Below are 14,808 nucleotides of genomic sequence, written 5' to 3' on the forward strand. Positions count from 1 at the left end.
GACAGGAAGAGAGGAGGGGTTATGCTGTTAGTTAAGAAACACATAAAATCTAAGGAAGTACATCCAATTGATGTTGGTGGACAATGCAAATTTGAGTCTGCTTGATGCGACATAAGCACTGGGAAATGAAAAATGAGTAGGCGTGTGTTACAGGGCTAATGAATCTGATGAGTATAATGAGCATTGTGCAGAGAAATAGAGTGGGCCAATAAATTAGAGTGTCTTATAATGGGGGATTTTAATTTCCTGGATATTGACTGGTATTTGTGGGTTGATCACTCACACACTAGCAAGGCATTTGTGGATTTATTGGATGATTGTTTTCTACAGCAGCATGTTCGGGAGGCAACTAGAGGGAGTAATACTCTTGATCTGATTGCTAGTAGTGATTCTTCATGCATTAAGAATCTGCAGATAAAGGTACCACTACGTGGCAGTGATCACAGTGTGATGAAGTGAGATTTTACTCAAAGAGGTAACTACCATCAAGGGTAAGGGTTTTTGCTTTTGTAAAGCAAGTACGGTGGTCTGAGACAGTATTTAAATTCTGTACAGTGGAACCAACTGATGATGTTACCAACAGCAAATTCATAATGGGAAGCATTCAAAGAAATAATCCTCGAAGCTACTAGGCTTTTCATACCAACTAAGACATATTGTTCACGATTTAAGCCTATATGGATGTCAGATGAACTAATTAGACATGTGACAGAGAAGAAAAATCCATGGGATACATATAAATTAATATGTGACACAGAAGCCTATGATAGATATAAGATGGTCTGTAACCAAGTTAAAAAGGAGGTTAGGCAGGTAAAGGCAGATTGTGAGAAATCCTTGACAAAGGATGCAAAGATAAACAGCAAAGAGTTCTTTATTTATGTAAAGTCTAGAAGGAAGGGGATGAATCAGATTCATCCCTTTCCTTCTTGATCCACTTGATATCGATGGTTCAAATGTTGATGATCCTGCTCAAGTAGCTAACAAACTAAATGAGTATTTTGCATCTACATTCACCCATGAGGAGTTATTCAGGGAGGGAAATGCCAGAGGTGAGTTAAACTCTGGCAGTGAGCTAGATGATTTTGTAATAACTGAGAGTAAAATGGAGAAATTGTTGAAGATAAACATAAAAAAGGCACCTGGGGTGGATGGGATCTATCCAGTTATATTAAAGGAGGCACCAAAGGAAGTAAGCAAATCCTTATCCATAATTATGAGAGCTTCCCTGGACTCATAACATGTACCCATGGACTGGAGATGTGCAAATGTGACCCCAATCCACAAAAAAGGATCAAAGTGAGACCTGGGTAATTACAGACCTGTTAGTTTAACTTCCATTCCAGGGAAATTAATGGAGGCACTGGTTAAAGAAGCATTGCAGGATTATCTAGAAAAGACTTCAGTTATAGCTCGGACACAGCATGGGTTTGTTAAGGGGAAAACTTGTCTGACTAATTTGATTGGATACTATGATGTAGTCACAAAGGAACTGGATGCAAAGAATAACTTTGATATCATACATTTGGATCTTAGAAAAGGCTTTGATATTGTTGCACATGGAAGACTGCTGCACAAATTGGAGTAGTGTGGCATTGGAAGCAAATTGCTGCTATGGATAAAGGGATGGTTCAGTGGGAGAAAACAGAGTGGTTATCAATGAACACTGCTCTTCGTGGACTGATGTTATTAGTGGAGTCCCTCAGGGTTCAGTGTTGGGTCCATTGTTGTTTTCTATATTTATAAATGATACTGATTATGGTATATCAGGCTTAATGTCCAAGTTTGTTCAAAATTACATATGAAGGTTGGAAGGGTTGTTAATGACACTAATGACAGTACACTGCTGCAACAGAATCTAGAAAAGTTGAACAGAGAAGTGGAAAATGAAGTTTAACATTGACAAATGTAAAGTACTACATATGGGAAGTCGTAATCGCAGAGTAACATATCAACTCTGGTACCACACTGACAGTGGTAGAGAATAAGAAGGACCTGGAGGTAATTGTGCAGGCAGGTATGAAGTTTTCTGAGCAGTGCAGAAGGTCTGCAAGAGCAGCTCATGGTGTCTTCAATGATATATGGGAATTTTTCAAGCAGGGATAAGGAGATGATTATACCCTTGTATACAGCAATGGTCAGGCCACACTTTGAGTACTGTATACAGGTCTGGAGGCCTCATTTTAAGAAGGATGTAGAGCTGGTGGAATGAGTACAGAGAAGGGCAACAAGATTAGTGAATGGAACAAAGGGTTGCTCTTATGAAAAAAGGGTTAAGTTTGCAAATTACAGTTTCTGGAGACTAGGCACCTGCGAGGTGATCTGATTGAGGTGTATAAAGCCTTGAATGGTTTGAGCATGCTCAGTGCTGATGGGATTCTTCCTCTTGGCCAGTGGGTGGTTGATCGTTGGAAGTTTGCCTTTGGCCAGTGGGTGGTTGATCGTTGGAACTAACTTCCATCTGTCATTTTAGAAGTGATAGTTTAAACAGATTCAAGGCAGAAATTAACAAACATTTTTAGCAAGTGGATGGGTGATATAAGGGTTTTTTTTTTTTTTTTGGCTGATGCTATATAAGCTTGCTTTCTTGCATCATGGGTCATTGGTAATGCTAATGAGTCTCATTAATTCATCCGACCTCCATTTAGACCTATTCCTTGAACAATATTTCTGAGTTGGTATGGAAAGCCTAGTAGCTTTCAATTTTGAATTTGCTGTTGGTAACATCATCAGTTGGTCCCACCATATAGAATTTAAATACTGTCTCAGACCACTGTAGTTGCCTTTATGAAAGCAAAAACACTTCCCTTTACCCCTGATGGTATTTACCTCTTTGAGTAAATTCCACTTCAGCACACTGTGATCACTGCCACCAGTGGTTCCTTTACCTGCAGATTCCTAATGCATGAAGAATCACTACTGATAAACAGATCAGAGTATTGCTTCTTCTAGTTGCCTCCCAAACATGCTGATGTAGAAAACAATCATCCAATAAATCCACAAAAGCCTTGCTAGTGTGTGAATGACCAACCCACAAATTCTAGTCAATATCTGGGAAATTAAAATCCCCCATTATAAGACTCTGATTTACTGGCCCACTCTATTTCCCTATACAGTTTGTTATTATACTCACCAGAGTCATTAGGCCTATAATACACTCCTGCTCTCAATTTTGATCTCCCGATGCTTATGTCACACCAAACTGACTCGACACTGCACTGTCCAGTGATGTCGATTAGCTTCACTTCCTTGGATTTTATGTGTTTCTTATCTAATAGCATAACCCCTCCTCCCTTCCTATCCTGTCTGTCCTTCCTGTACAAATTGTGCTCCCCAAATTCCAGTTCTGCATTCCTTATATCTGTGTGACACGACGTCTCTGATATCCCAACAATATCTGCTTTGATGTTCTGAGCAATACTTCAAATTCATCAAATTTATTTACCAAACTCCTAGCATTGGTGTACATGCAAGTATACATGCACCTATTCCTATTCTTGGTTACCCTAACACAACCCATGTGTTTACTTGTACCATAATGACTCCCAGCAGTCTCTGAAATACCATTCATCTTGTTTTCCAGGCTGCTCATTCCAATAGAAGTAGTGCAAGAATCACTTTCACCTCTGCAAGTGGCTACTGGCAATCTATTAGTCCTTGTATCCCCCCCCCCCCAAGCTAGCAGTTTTCCTACCCACCTAACACTGCCTCGATAGCATCAGCAAATATTCTTGCACCCTTTCTATGTAAGTGTATCCCATCCCCGTAGAAGCAGTCTCTCCTGTTAACAAATACAGAGCAGGCTGAAAAAAATTCAGCCTTGCACAATCTTTCCAGGGCTGAATTGATCGACAAGGCTCTCATCATATACTCTCTCCTATTGTGTCTGGGCAGAATTGCAGACACTTTCAAATTGAACTCTAATTCATGGCTTTTTTTGAACCGTGACCTGTACTTGTTAAATAATTCTGCCGGTCTCCTACTTTAATATCATTAGTGCCAACGTGTACAACAATATCACCTTTTGTGCCCTTAAAAGATGATATCCACTCTACAACATCAACCTTTGGTAGACATACCCGAAACCTCTTTAGTACAGAGTGTACTATAGCTAGAGGTTTGGGGTTTTTATTTAAAAAAAAAAAAAATTACAAACTCGATAGAAATCTATTTTGATATCAATTCCAAAGGTAACTAAAAAAAAAAAAAAAAAAAAAAAAAAAACTATATATATATATATATATAAAATAATCAGAGAATTTAGGTCTTTAAGAGCGGCTGCTACCATTAATCCCAAATTTTCACACCAATATAATAACGTCTACAATAAAATAATTTAAAAAATCAACGGTTTAAATCAGTTAACGAAACCAAAAGTAAGAAATAAAAATTGACCTGTATTAATATTGCATAGTTTTCAATGAATAATGATAATTTCAAGAACAAAGATGTAATTTATATTTGCTTGCTGTTGTCTTACCTAATGTGATATCCAGAAAGAAAATGCTTCAAGTGTTGAATAATTCTCTGACCACCATGCTGTAACATTGTAACTCCTCGTTCTATCCTAAACCCTTGTATTCAAAAGACAAAAAAAGAAGTGCATTTATACAGATTATTTTCCTGGTTATTTGAGCCTAGTTTTTGAAGAAGAAATGCTATCGTGATGAAAAATCACACTACATTGTATGGTAATTTAGTCATAATTTAACTAAACATGAATGCAGTGATTATATTTTTATATTGAAGTAACTAGTAAGTTACTTCAATAAGTAAGCAAACCCTTAGCCATAATTATGAGAGCTTCCTTGGACTCAGGGGAGGTACCCATAGACTGGAAATGTGCAAATGTGACCCCAATTCACAAAGGAGGATCAAAGGCTGACACAAGTAATTATAGACCTGTGAGCTTAACTTCTGTTCCAGGAAAATTAATGGAGGCACTGGTTAAGGAAGCACTGCAGGATCATTTAGACAAGACTTCAGTTATAGCTCAGACACAGCATGGTTTTGTTAAGGGGAAGTCTTGCCTGACCAACTTGATTGGATACTATGATGCAGTCACAAAAGAACTGGATGCAGGGAATAACTTTGATATTATATACTTGGATCTTAGAAAGGCTTTTGATACTGTTGCACATGGAAGACTGCTACACAAATTGGAGCAGTGTGACATTGGAGGCAAATTTCTGCTATGGATAAAGGGGTGGTTGAGGGGGAGAAGACAGAGAGTGGTAATCAATGGACACTGCTCATCGTGGACTAATGTTATTAGTGGAGTCCCTCAGGGCTCAGTGTTGGGTCCATTATTGTTTTCTGTATTTATAAATGATATTGATGATGGTATATCAAGCTTAATGTCCAAGTTTGCAGATGATACAAAGGTTGGCAGGGTTGTCAAGGGCACTACTGACACTATGCTGCTGCAACAGGATCTGGAAAGGTAGTAGTAGTAGTAGTGGCACTTGATGCAAGAAAGCAAGTGTAGGAGCTTATGCAGCATCAGCCAAAAAAAAAAAAAAAAAAAAAAAAAAAATCACACCATACCCTCCAAATGCCTGTCCAGTTCCTCCTTAAATTTATTTAACCTATCAACTTCCACAACGACAGATGGAAGTTTGTTCCAGCAATTAACCACCCGCTGGCTAAAGGCAAATTTCCGCACATCTATTCTACATCTATCCTTTCTTAATTTGAACTTATGTCCCCGTAGGTTCGTATTCTGAACAAGTGGGAGGATCCCATCAGAATTCAGCGTGCTCAACCCATTCAAGGCCTTATAGACCTCAATCAGATCACCGCGCAGGTGCCTAGTCTCCAGCCACTGCAATTTGCAGAACTTAAGCCTCTCTTGGTAAGAGGATCCCTTCATTCCCCTCACCAATCGTGTTGCTCTTCTCTGTACACGCTCAAGCAAATCTACATCCTTCCTAAAATGAGGCCTCCAGACCTGTACGCAGTACTCAAGGTGTGGCCTGACCATTGCCTTATACAGAGGGACAATCACCTCCTTTTCCCTGCTAGCAAAATTCCTATATATCATTGACAAAACCCCATGACCTGCCCTAGCAGCCTGTCTGCATTGCTCAGAAAACTTCATATCTGACTGTACAATTATTCCCAGGTCTTTTTCATTTTCTACCACCTTAAGTGTAGTACCACACAGTTGGTACGTTTCTCTGGGGTTACTTCTACCCATATGCAGTACTTTGCATTTGTCAAGGTTAAACTTCAGTTGCCACTTCTTAGCCCATCTGCCCAAATTATCTAGATCCTGTTGCAGTAGCACACTGCCATGACTGTCATTAACAACCCTGCCAACCTTCGTGTCATCTGCAAACTTCGACATTAAGCCTGATATACCTTCATCAATATCATTGATAAATATACAAAACAACAGTGGACCTAACAACGAACCCTGTGGGACTCCACTAATAACATTAGTCCAAGAAGAGCAGCACCCATTGATTACCACCCTCTGTCTTCTCCCACTTAACCATCCTTTTATCCATTGTAGCAACTTACCCTTAATACCATTCTGCTCCAATTTGTACAGTAGTCTTCCATGCGCAACAGTGTCAAAAGCTTTCCTGAAATCCAAGTATATGATATCAAAATTATTTTTTGCATCCAGTTCCTTTGTGACCACATCATAATAACCAATCAAATTTGTCAGACAAGACTTTCCCTTAACAAACCCATGCTGTGTCTGAATTATTGCTGCAGTCTTGTCTAGATGATCCTGCAATGCATCTTTAACCAGTGACTCCATTATTTTACCCGGAACAGAAGTTAAACTAACTGGTCTGTAATTACTCGTGTCACCCTTCGAACCTCCTTTGTGAATGGGGATACATTTGCACATCTCCAGTCCGTGAGAACCTCCCCTGAATCCAAGGATGCTCTCATAATTATGGCTAAGGGTTTGCTTAGTTGCTTTGCCGCCTCCTTTAATATAACTGGATAGATCCCATCCACCCCAGGTGCCTTTCTTATGTTTAACTTCAACAATTTCTCCTCCACTTTGCTCTCAGTTATTACAAAATCATTAAGCACACTGCTACAATTTGATAACCTTCTTCCATTTTCAAACTGTAATAATTCCTCACGTGTGAATGTAGATGCAAAATACTCATTCAGTTTGTTTGCTATCTGAGCAGGATCATCAACAGTCGAACCATCAATGTCAAGTGGACCAATCAGATTCATCCCCTTCCTTTTAGAGTTTATATAAGTAAAGAAATCCTTGCTGTTTTTCTTAGCATCTTTTGCCAAAGATTTCTCGTAATCCGCCTTTGCCTGCCGAACCTCCTTTGTGACCTGATTACAGACTAGCTTATATCTGCCACAGGCTTCTGCGTCGCCTGATAATTTATATGCATCCCATGCATTTTTCTTCTCTGTCACGAGTCTCATTAGTTCATTTGATAACCATTTAGGCCTAAACCTTGAACAATATTTCTTCATCGGTATGAATAGTCTAGTAGCTTCCACGATTAATTCCTTGAATGCTTCCCACTTAGAATTTACTGTTTGTAACATCGTCAGTTGATCCCACTGTACAGAATTTAAAAACTGTCTGAGACCACTGTACTCCCCTTTACGGAAGCAAAAACCCTTTCCTTTACCCCTGACGGTAGTTACCTCTTTGAGTAAATCCCACTGCAGCACACTGTGATTACTGCCACCTAGTGGTTCCTTTATCTGCAAATTCTTAATACACGAATGATCACTGCTGATAACCAGATCAAGAGTATTACTTTCTCTGGTTGCCTCTCGAACATGCTGCTGCAGAAAACAATCATCCAATAAATCCACAAAAGTCTGACTAGTGTGTGAGTGACCAACCCACAAGTTCCAGTCAATATCTGGGAAGTTAAAATACCCCATTATAAGACATTCTGATTTACTGGCCCACTTTATTTCTCTGTACAATTGTTCATTGTACTCATTCGAGTCATTAGGCCTATAACACACTCCTACTCTTATTTTTGCTTTTGCAGTGCTTATGTCACACCAAACTGACTCAACAGTGCACTGTCCATCTATATCAACTGGATGCACTTCTTTTGATTTTATGTTTTTCTTAATTAACAGCATAACACCTCCTCCCTTTCTGTCCTGTCTATCCTTTCTGTACACATTGTACTCCCGAAATTCCAGTTCTGCATTCCTTATATCTTTGTGACACCACGTCTCTGCTATCCCAACAATATCCGCCTTTGATGTCTTGACCAACACTTCAAATTCATCAAATTTATTTACTATACTTCTAGCATTGATATACATGCAAGCATACATGCTCCTATGCCTATTCCTTGTTACCCTAACACATCCCATATACCCAACTATTCCAGGATGACTGCCATCCGTCCCTGAAACCCCCAACACCCCTCGCTCCAGGTCGCTTCTTATTCTAATAGAAGTTGTGCAAGAATCACCTTCACCTCTGCCTGCGGTTACTGTTAAACTATTAGTCTTTGTATCCCCCCAAGCTAGCAGTTTTCCGACCCACCTAACACTGCCTCGATAGCATCAGCAAATATTCTTGCACCCTTTCTATTTAAGTGTATCCCATCCCTGTAGAAGCAATCTCTCCTGTTAACAAGTACAGTCCAGGCTGAAAAAATTCTACCCCTTGAGCCTTGCACAATCTTTCCAGGGCCGAATTGATCGACAAGGCTCTCATCATATACTCCCTCCTATCGTGAATGGGCAGAATTGCAGACACTTTCAAATTCAACCCTAATTCTCGGCTTTTTTTCAACAGTGACCTGTACTTGTTGAGTAATTCTGCCGGTCTCCTACTCTTAATATCATTAGTGCCAACGTGTACAACTATATCACCTTTTGTGCCCTTGAAAGATGATATCCGCTCTACAATGTCATCAACCTTTGCCCCTGGCAGACATACCCTGGTCCTGTTCCACCTATCCGTTTTACATAGCATGTTCCCCGTTTCCCTGACAATAGAGTCACCAACAACTACTAGTTCCTGTGGGACCAGCGCATTCTGCCTTAGGGGTTGCCGCTGTGTTGCGTGATGACCAAGTGCAAGCTCTGGCGTTGATGTGGGCAGCTGAGAGCTTGATGGGCCCCTCAATTTATTTCCTTCGAGGGCATCCACCCTGTCCTTCAAACTCTCATATAGGCCCATAACAACGCTGAGTTGTCGCCTGATTTCTTTCACTCCTTACATCGCGAACACACAAAGACATCCCCCATGGCAATATCATGTTCTGTTCCAGAGAGTTCGGCAAACATTTCACAAGTTGCACATTTTTTTTAGGCTGTGACGCGTTGGAGAATCGCCCCCCTCAGTTCTCCCCCGAGTCACAGCACTCCTGCCACTTTGTGCCCGTTGCTTTGCTGCTCTAGTTTGGGGCAGGGTAGTTTAAATTAATAAAATCAATAAATTAAATGTCAGTAGTATTTGAATAGAAACTATGAAATAGAAACAGTGAAGCGTATTACTATATAATTATGCGTTAGAGCTACCTAGCTACCTCAATTAAAAAATTTGAATTCCCTACAAAAACTTTGAATTCCCTATATACAAAAACAATGGCTACAAAAATCGAACAAAAATAACGGTTTTACCTATCGTAAGTAAAATCCACAAAAACTCTTTATCTAAATTAAAATAAAAAATAACCAGCGTAACTATCACTATATGACTATGTATTAAGGTTGAGCAGATGGGCTGAGAGGTGGCAAATGAAGTTTAACATTGACAAATGTAAAGTACTACACATGAGAAACAGCAACCCCAGAGCAACGTATCAACTCTGTGGTACTACACTGACAGTGGTAGAGAATGAAAGGGACTTGGGGGTGATTGTGCAGGCAGATATGAAGTTCTCTGAGCAGTGCAGATGGGCTGCAAGAGTAGCTCATGGAGTATTGTCAATGATATACAGGAATTTTTCCAGCAGGGATAAGGAGGTGATTATTCCATTGTATAAGGCAATGGTCAGGCCACACCTAGAGTACTGTATACAGGTCTGGAGGCCTCATTTCAAGAAGGATGTAGAGCTGCTGGAACGAGTACAGAGAAGGGCAACAAGATTAGTGAATGGAACAAAGGGGTGCTCTTATGAAGAAAGGCTTAAGTTTTGCAAATTACAGTGTCTGGAGACTAGGCACCAGCGAGGTGATCTGATAGAGGTGTATAAAGCCTTGAATGGTTTAAGCATGCTCAATGCTGATGGGATTCTTCCTCTAGCTCAGAAAAATCACCTGAGAGGGCATAAATTCAAATTGAGGAAAGACAGATGTAGGATAGACGTGCGGAAAATTGCCTTTAGCCAGCGGGTGGTTGGTTGGTGGAACAGACTGCCATCCCTTGTGGTGGAGGTTGATACCCTAAATAAGTTTAAGGCTCAGCTGGACAGGTATTTTGAACGAACAGAGGGGTGAAGTGGAAGTGGGTTTTTTTTTTTTTTTTTTTTGGCTGATGCTGCATAAGCTTGCTTTCTTGCATCAAATGCCTCTACTAATGCTAATGCTAGTATATAATCACTGCTGCAGGCAGTGATTATATTTTTATATAGAAGTAACATGAAAGAAAGAACTAGTGGAATGCATTATGGAATACACTACCAGGAGACAGTTCTCTTAAAGTTTGATGACTTATTATTTTTATTGCTTCTGACATGTATAAGGCAATGGTCAGGCCACACCTTGAGTACTCTATTCAGGTCTGGAGGCCTCATTTTAAGAAGGATGTAGAGCTATTGGAAAGAGTACAGAGAAGGACAACAAGATTAGTGAATGGAATGAAAGGTTTCTCTTACAAAGAAAGGCTTAAATTTTGCAGATTACAGTGTCTGGAGACTAGACACTTGCGAGGTGATCTGATTGAGGTGTATAAAGCCTTGAATGGTTTGAGCATGCTCAATGCTGATGGGATCAGCATTAGCATTAGTAGAGGCATTTGATGCAAGAAAGCAAGCTTAGGCAGCATCAGCCAAAAAAAAAAAAAAAAAAACCCACTTCCACTTCACCCCTCTGTTCGTTCAAAATACCTGTCCAGCTGAGCCTTAAACTTATTTAGGCTATCAACCTCCACCACAAGGGATGGCAGTCTGTTCCACCAACCAACCACCCGCTGGCTAAAGGCAAATTTCTGCACGTCTATCCTACATCTGTCTTTCCTCAATTTGAATTTATGCCCTCTCAGGTGATTTTTCTGAGCTAGAGGAAGAATCCCATCAGCATTGAGCATGCTTAAACCATTCAAGGCTTTATACACCTCTATCAGATCACCTCGCTGGTGCCTAGTCTCCAGACACTGTAATTTGCAAAACTTAAGCCTTTCTTCGTAAGAGCACCCCTTTGTTCCATTCACTAATCTTGTTGCCCTTCTCTGTACTCGTTCCAGCAGCTCTACATCCTTCTTGAAATGAGGCCTCCAGACCTGTATACAGTACTCTAGGTGTGGCCTGACCATTGCCTTATACAATGGAATAATCACCTCCTTATCCCTGCTGGAAAAATTCCTGTATATCATTGACAATACTCCATGAGCTACTCTTGCAGCCCATCTGCACTGCTCAGAGAACTTCATATCTGCCTGCACAACCACCCCCAAGTCCCTTTCATTCTCTACCACTGTCAGTGTAGTACCACAGAGTTGATACGTTGCTCTGGGGTTGCTGTTTCCCATGTGTAGTACTTTACATTTGTCAATGTTAAACTTCATTTGCCACCTCTCAGCCCATCTGCTCAACCTTTCCAGATCCTGTTGCAGCAGCATAGTGTCAGTAGTGTCCTTGACAACCCTGCCAACCTTTGGTACATCTGCAAAGTTGGACATTAAGCTTGATATACCATCATCAATATCATTTATAAATACAGAAAACAATAATGGACCCAACACTGAGCCCTGAGGGACTCCACTAATAACGTTAGTCCACGATGAGCAGTGTCCATTGATTACCACTCTCTGTCTTCTCCCCCTCCACCACCCCTTTATCCATAGCAGCAATTTGCCTCCAATGTCACACTGCTCCAATATGTGTAGCAGTCTTCCATGTGCAACAGTATCAAAAGCCTTTCTAAGATCCAAGTATATAATATCAAAGTTATTCCCTGCATCCAGTTCTTTTGTGACTGCATCATAGTATCCAATCAAATTGGTCAGGCAAGACTTCCCCTTAACAAAACCATGCTGTGTCTGAGCTATAACTGAAGTCTTGTCTAAATGATCCTGCAGTGCTTCTTTAACCAGTGCCTCCATTAATTTTCCTGGAACAGAAGTTAAGCTCACAGGTCTATAATTACTTGTGTCAGCCTTTGATCCTCCTTTATGAATTGGGGTCACATTTGCACATTTCCAGTCTATGGGTACCTCCCCTGAATCCAAGGAAGCTCTCATAATTATGGCTAAGGGTTTGCTTACTTCCTTTGCTGCCTCCTTTAATATAACTGGATAGAGCCCATCCACCCTGGGTGCCTTTCTTGTGTTTATCTTCAACAGTTTCTCCTCCACTTTACTCCCAGTTATTTCAAGATTCTGTAGCTTACTGCTAGAGTTGAATACACCTCTGGCATTCCCCTCGCTGAATAACTCCTCATGTGTGAATGTCGATGCAAAATATTCATTTAGTTTGTTAGCTACCCGAGCAGGATCATCAACAGTTGACCCATCAATATCAAGTGGACCAATCTGATTCATCCCCTTCCTTCTAGAGTTTACATAAGTAAAGAACTCTTTGCTGTTTTTCTTTGCATCCCTTGCCAAGGATTTCTCGTAATCTGCCTTCGCCTGCCTAACCTCCTTTGTAACTTGGTTGCATATCAACTTGTATCTATCATAGGCTTCTGTGTCATGTGTTAATTTATATGTATCCCATGCATTTTTCTTCTCTGCCATATGCCTCATTAGTTCATCTGACATCCATTTTGGCCTAAACCTTGAACAATATTGCTTAGTTGGTATGTAAAGCCTAGTAGCTTCCAAGATAAGTTCTTTGAATGCTTCCCATTTTGAATTTGCTGTTGGTAACATCATCAGTTGGTCCCACTGTATAGAATTTAAATACTGTCTCAGTCCATCGTAGTCGCCTTTACGGAAGCAATAACCCTTCCCTTTACCCCTAATGGTAGTTACCTCTTTCAGTAAATCCCACTTCAGCACACTGTGATCACTGCCACCTAGTGGTTCATTTATCTGCAGATTCTTAATGCATGAAGAATCACTGCTGATAATCAAATCAAGAGTATTACTCCCTCTAGTTGCCTCCCGAACATGCTGATGTAGAAAACAATCATCCAATAAATCCACAAAAGCCCTGCTGGTGTGTGAGTAACCAGCCCCCAAATTCCAGTCAATATCTGGGAAATTAAAATCTCCCATTATAAGACTCTCTGATTTACTGGCCCACTCTATTTCCCTGTACAGTTCCTTATTATACTCATCAGAGTCATTAGGCCTATAGCACACTCCTACTCTCAATTTTGATCTCCCAATGCTTATGTCACACCAAACTGACTCAACACTGCACTGTCCAGCAATGTCGATTGGCTTCACTTCCTTGGTTTTTATGTGTTTCTTAACTAATAGCATAACCCCTCCCTCCTTCCTATCCTGTCTATCCTTTCTGTAGACGTTGTACTCCCCAAATTGCTGTTCTGCATCCCTTATATCTGTGTGACACCACGTCTCTGATATCCCAACAATATCTGCCTTTGATGTTTTGAGCAATACCTCAAATTCATCAAATTTATTTACTAAACTCCTAGCATTGGTGTACACGCAAATTTACCTGCACCTGTTTCTATTCTTAGCTACCCTAACACAACCCATGTGTTTACTTGTACCGCAATGGCTCCCAGCAGTCTCTGAAATACCATGCATCTTGTTTTTCAGGCTTCTGCTCATTCTAATAGAAGCAGTGCAAGAATCACTTTCACCTCTGCCAGTGGCTACTGTCAATCTATTGGTCTTTGTCTCCCCCCAAGCTAGCAGTTTTCCGACCCACCTAACACTGCCTCGATAGCATCAGCAAATATTCTTGCACCCTTTCTATTTAAGTGTATCCCATCCCTGTAGAAGCAATCTCTCCTGTTAACAAGTACAGTCCAGGCTGAAAAAAAATTCTACCCCTTGAGCCTTGCACAATCTTTCCAGGGCCGAATTGATCGACAAGGCTCTCATCATATACTCCCTCCTATCATGTCTGGGCAGAATTGCAGACACTTTCAAATTCAACCCTAATTCTCGGCTTTTGTTCAACAGTGACCTGTACTTGTTAAGTAATTCTGCCGGTCTCCTACTCTTAATATTATTAGTGCCAACGTGTACAACTATATCACCTTTTGTGCCCTTGAAAGATGATATTTGGTCTACGTCATCAACCTTTGCCCCTGGCAGACATACCCTGGTCCTGTTCCACCTATCTTTTTTACAAAGCATGTTCCCCGTTTCCCTGACAATAGAGTTACCAACAACTACTAGTTCCTTTGGGACCAGCGCATTCTGCCTTTGGGGTTGTCTCTGTGTCACGCGATGCCCAAGTGCAAGCTCTGGCATTGATGTGGGCAGCTGAGAGCTTGATGGGCCCCTCAATTTAGTTTCTTCGAGGGCATCCACCCTGTCCTTCAAGCTCTCATATAGGCCCACAAGAACGCCGAGTTGTTGCCTGATATCGATACACTCCTTGCATCGCGCACACACAAAGACATCCCCCTTGGCAGTATCATGTCCTGTACCCGATTGCTCTGCAAACATCAAGCAAACAGTGCATTTTATAAGGCTGTGAGTCAGAGGACAACTGCACCCCTCAGTTCTGCTCTGAGCCACAG

At 40.8% G+C, this 14,808-nt stretch overlaps 1 protein-coding gene across 1 annotated transcript in view; it reads right to left on the reverse strand.

Annotated features, from left to right (window-relative positions):
• Positions 1 to 14,808, reverse strand: part of LOC150076598 (uncharacterized) — a 461,481-nt gene that overhangs the window by 96,921 nt on the left and 349,752 nt on the right. The window contains exon 11 of the mRNA XM_090387387.1: positions 4,481 to 4,574. Within this exon, the coding sequence (XP_090243513.1) occupies positions 4,481 to 4,574 (94 nt within the window). The remainder of the gene's footprint in view (positions 1 to 4,480; positions 4,575 to 14,808) is intronic.

Source organism: Mastigoproctus giganteus, chromosome 13 (assembly GCF_048544385.1).
Source record: "Mastigoproctus giganteus isolate SK-2022 chromosome 13, ASM4854438v1, whole genome shotgun sequence".
NCBI classification, from domain to species: domain Eukaryota; kingdom Metazoa; phylum Arthropoda; class Arachnida; order Uropygi; family Thelyphonidae; genus Mastigoproctus; species Mastigoproctus giganteus.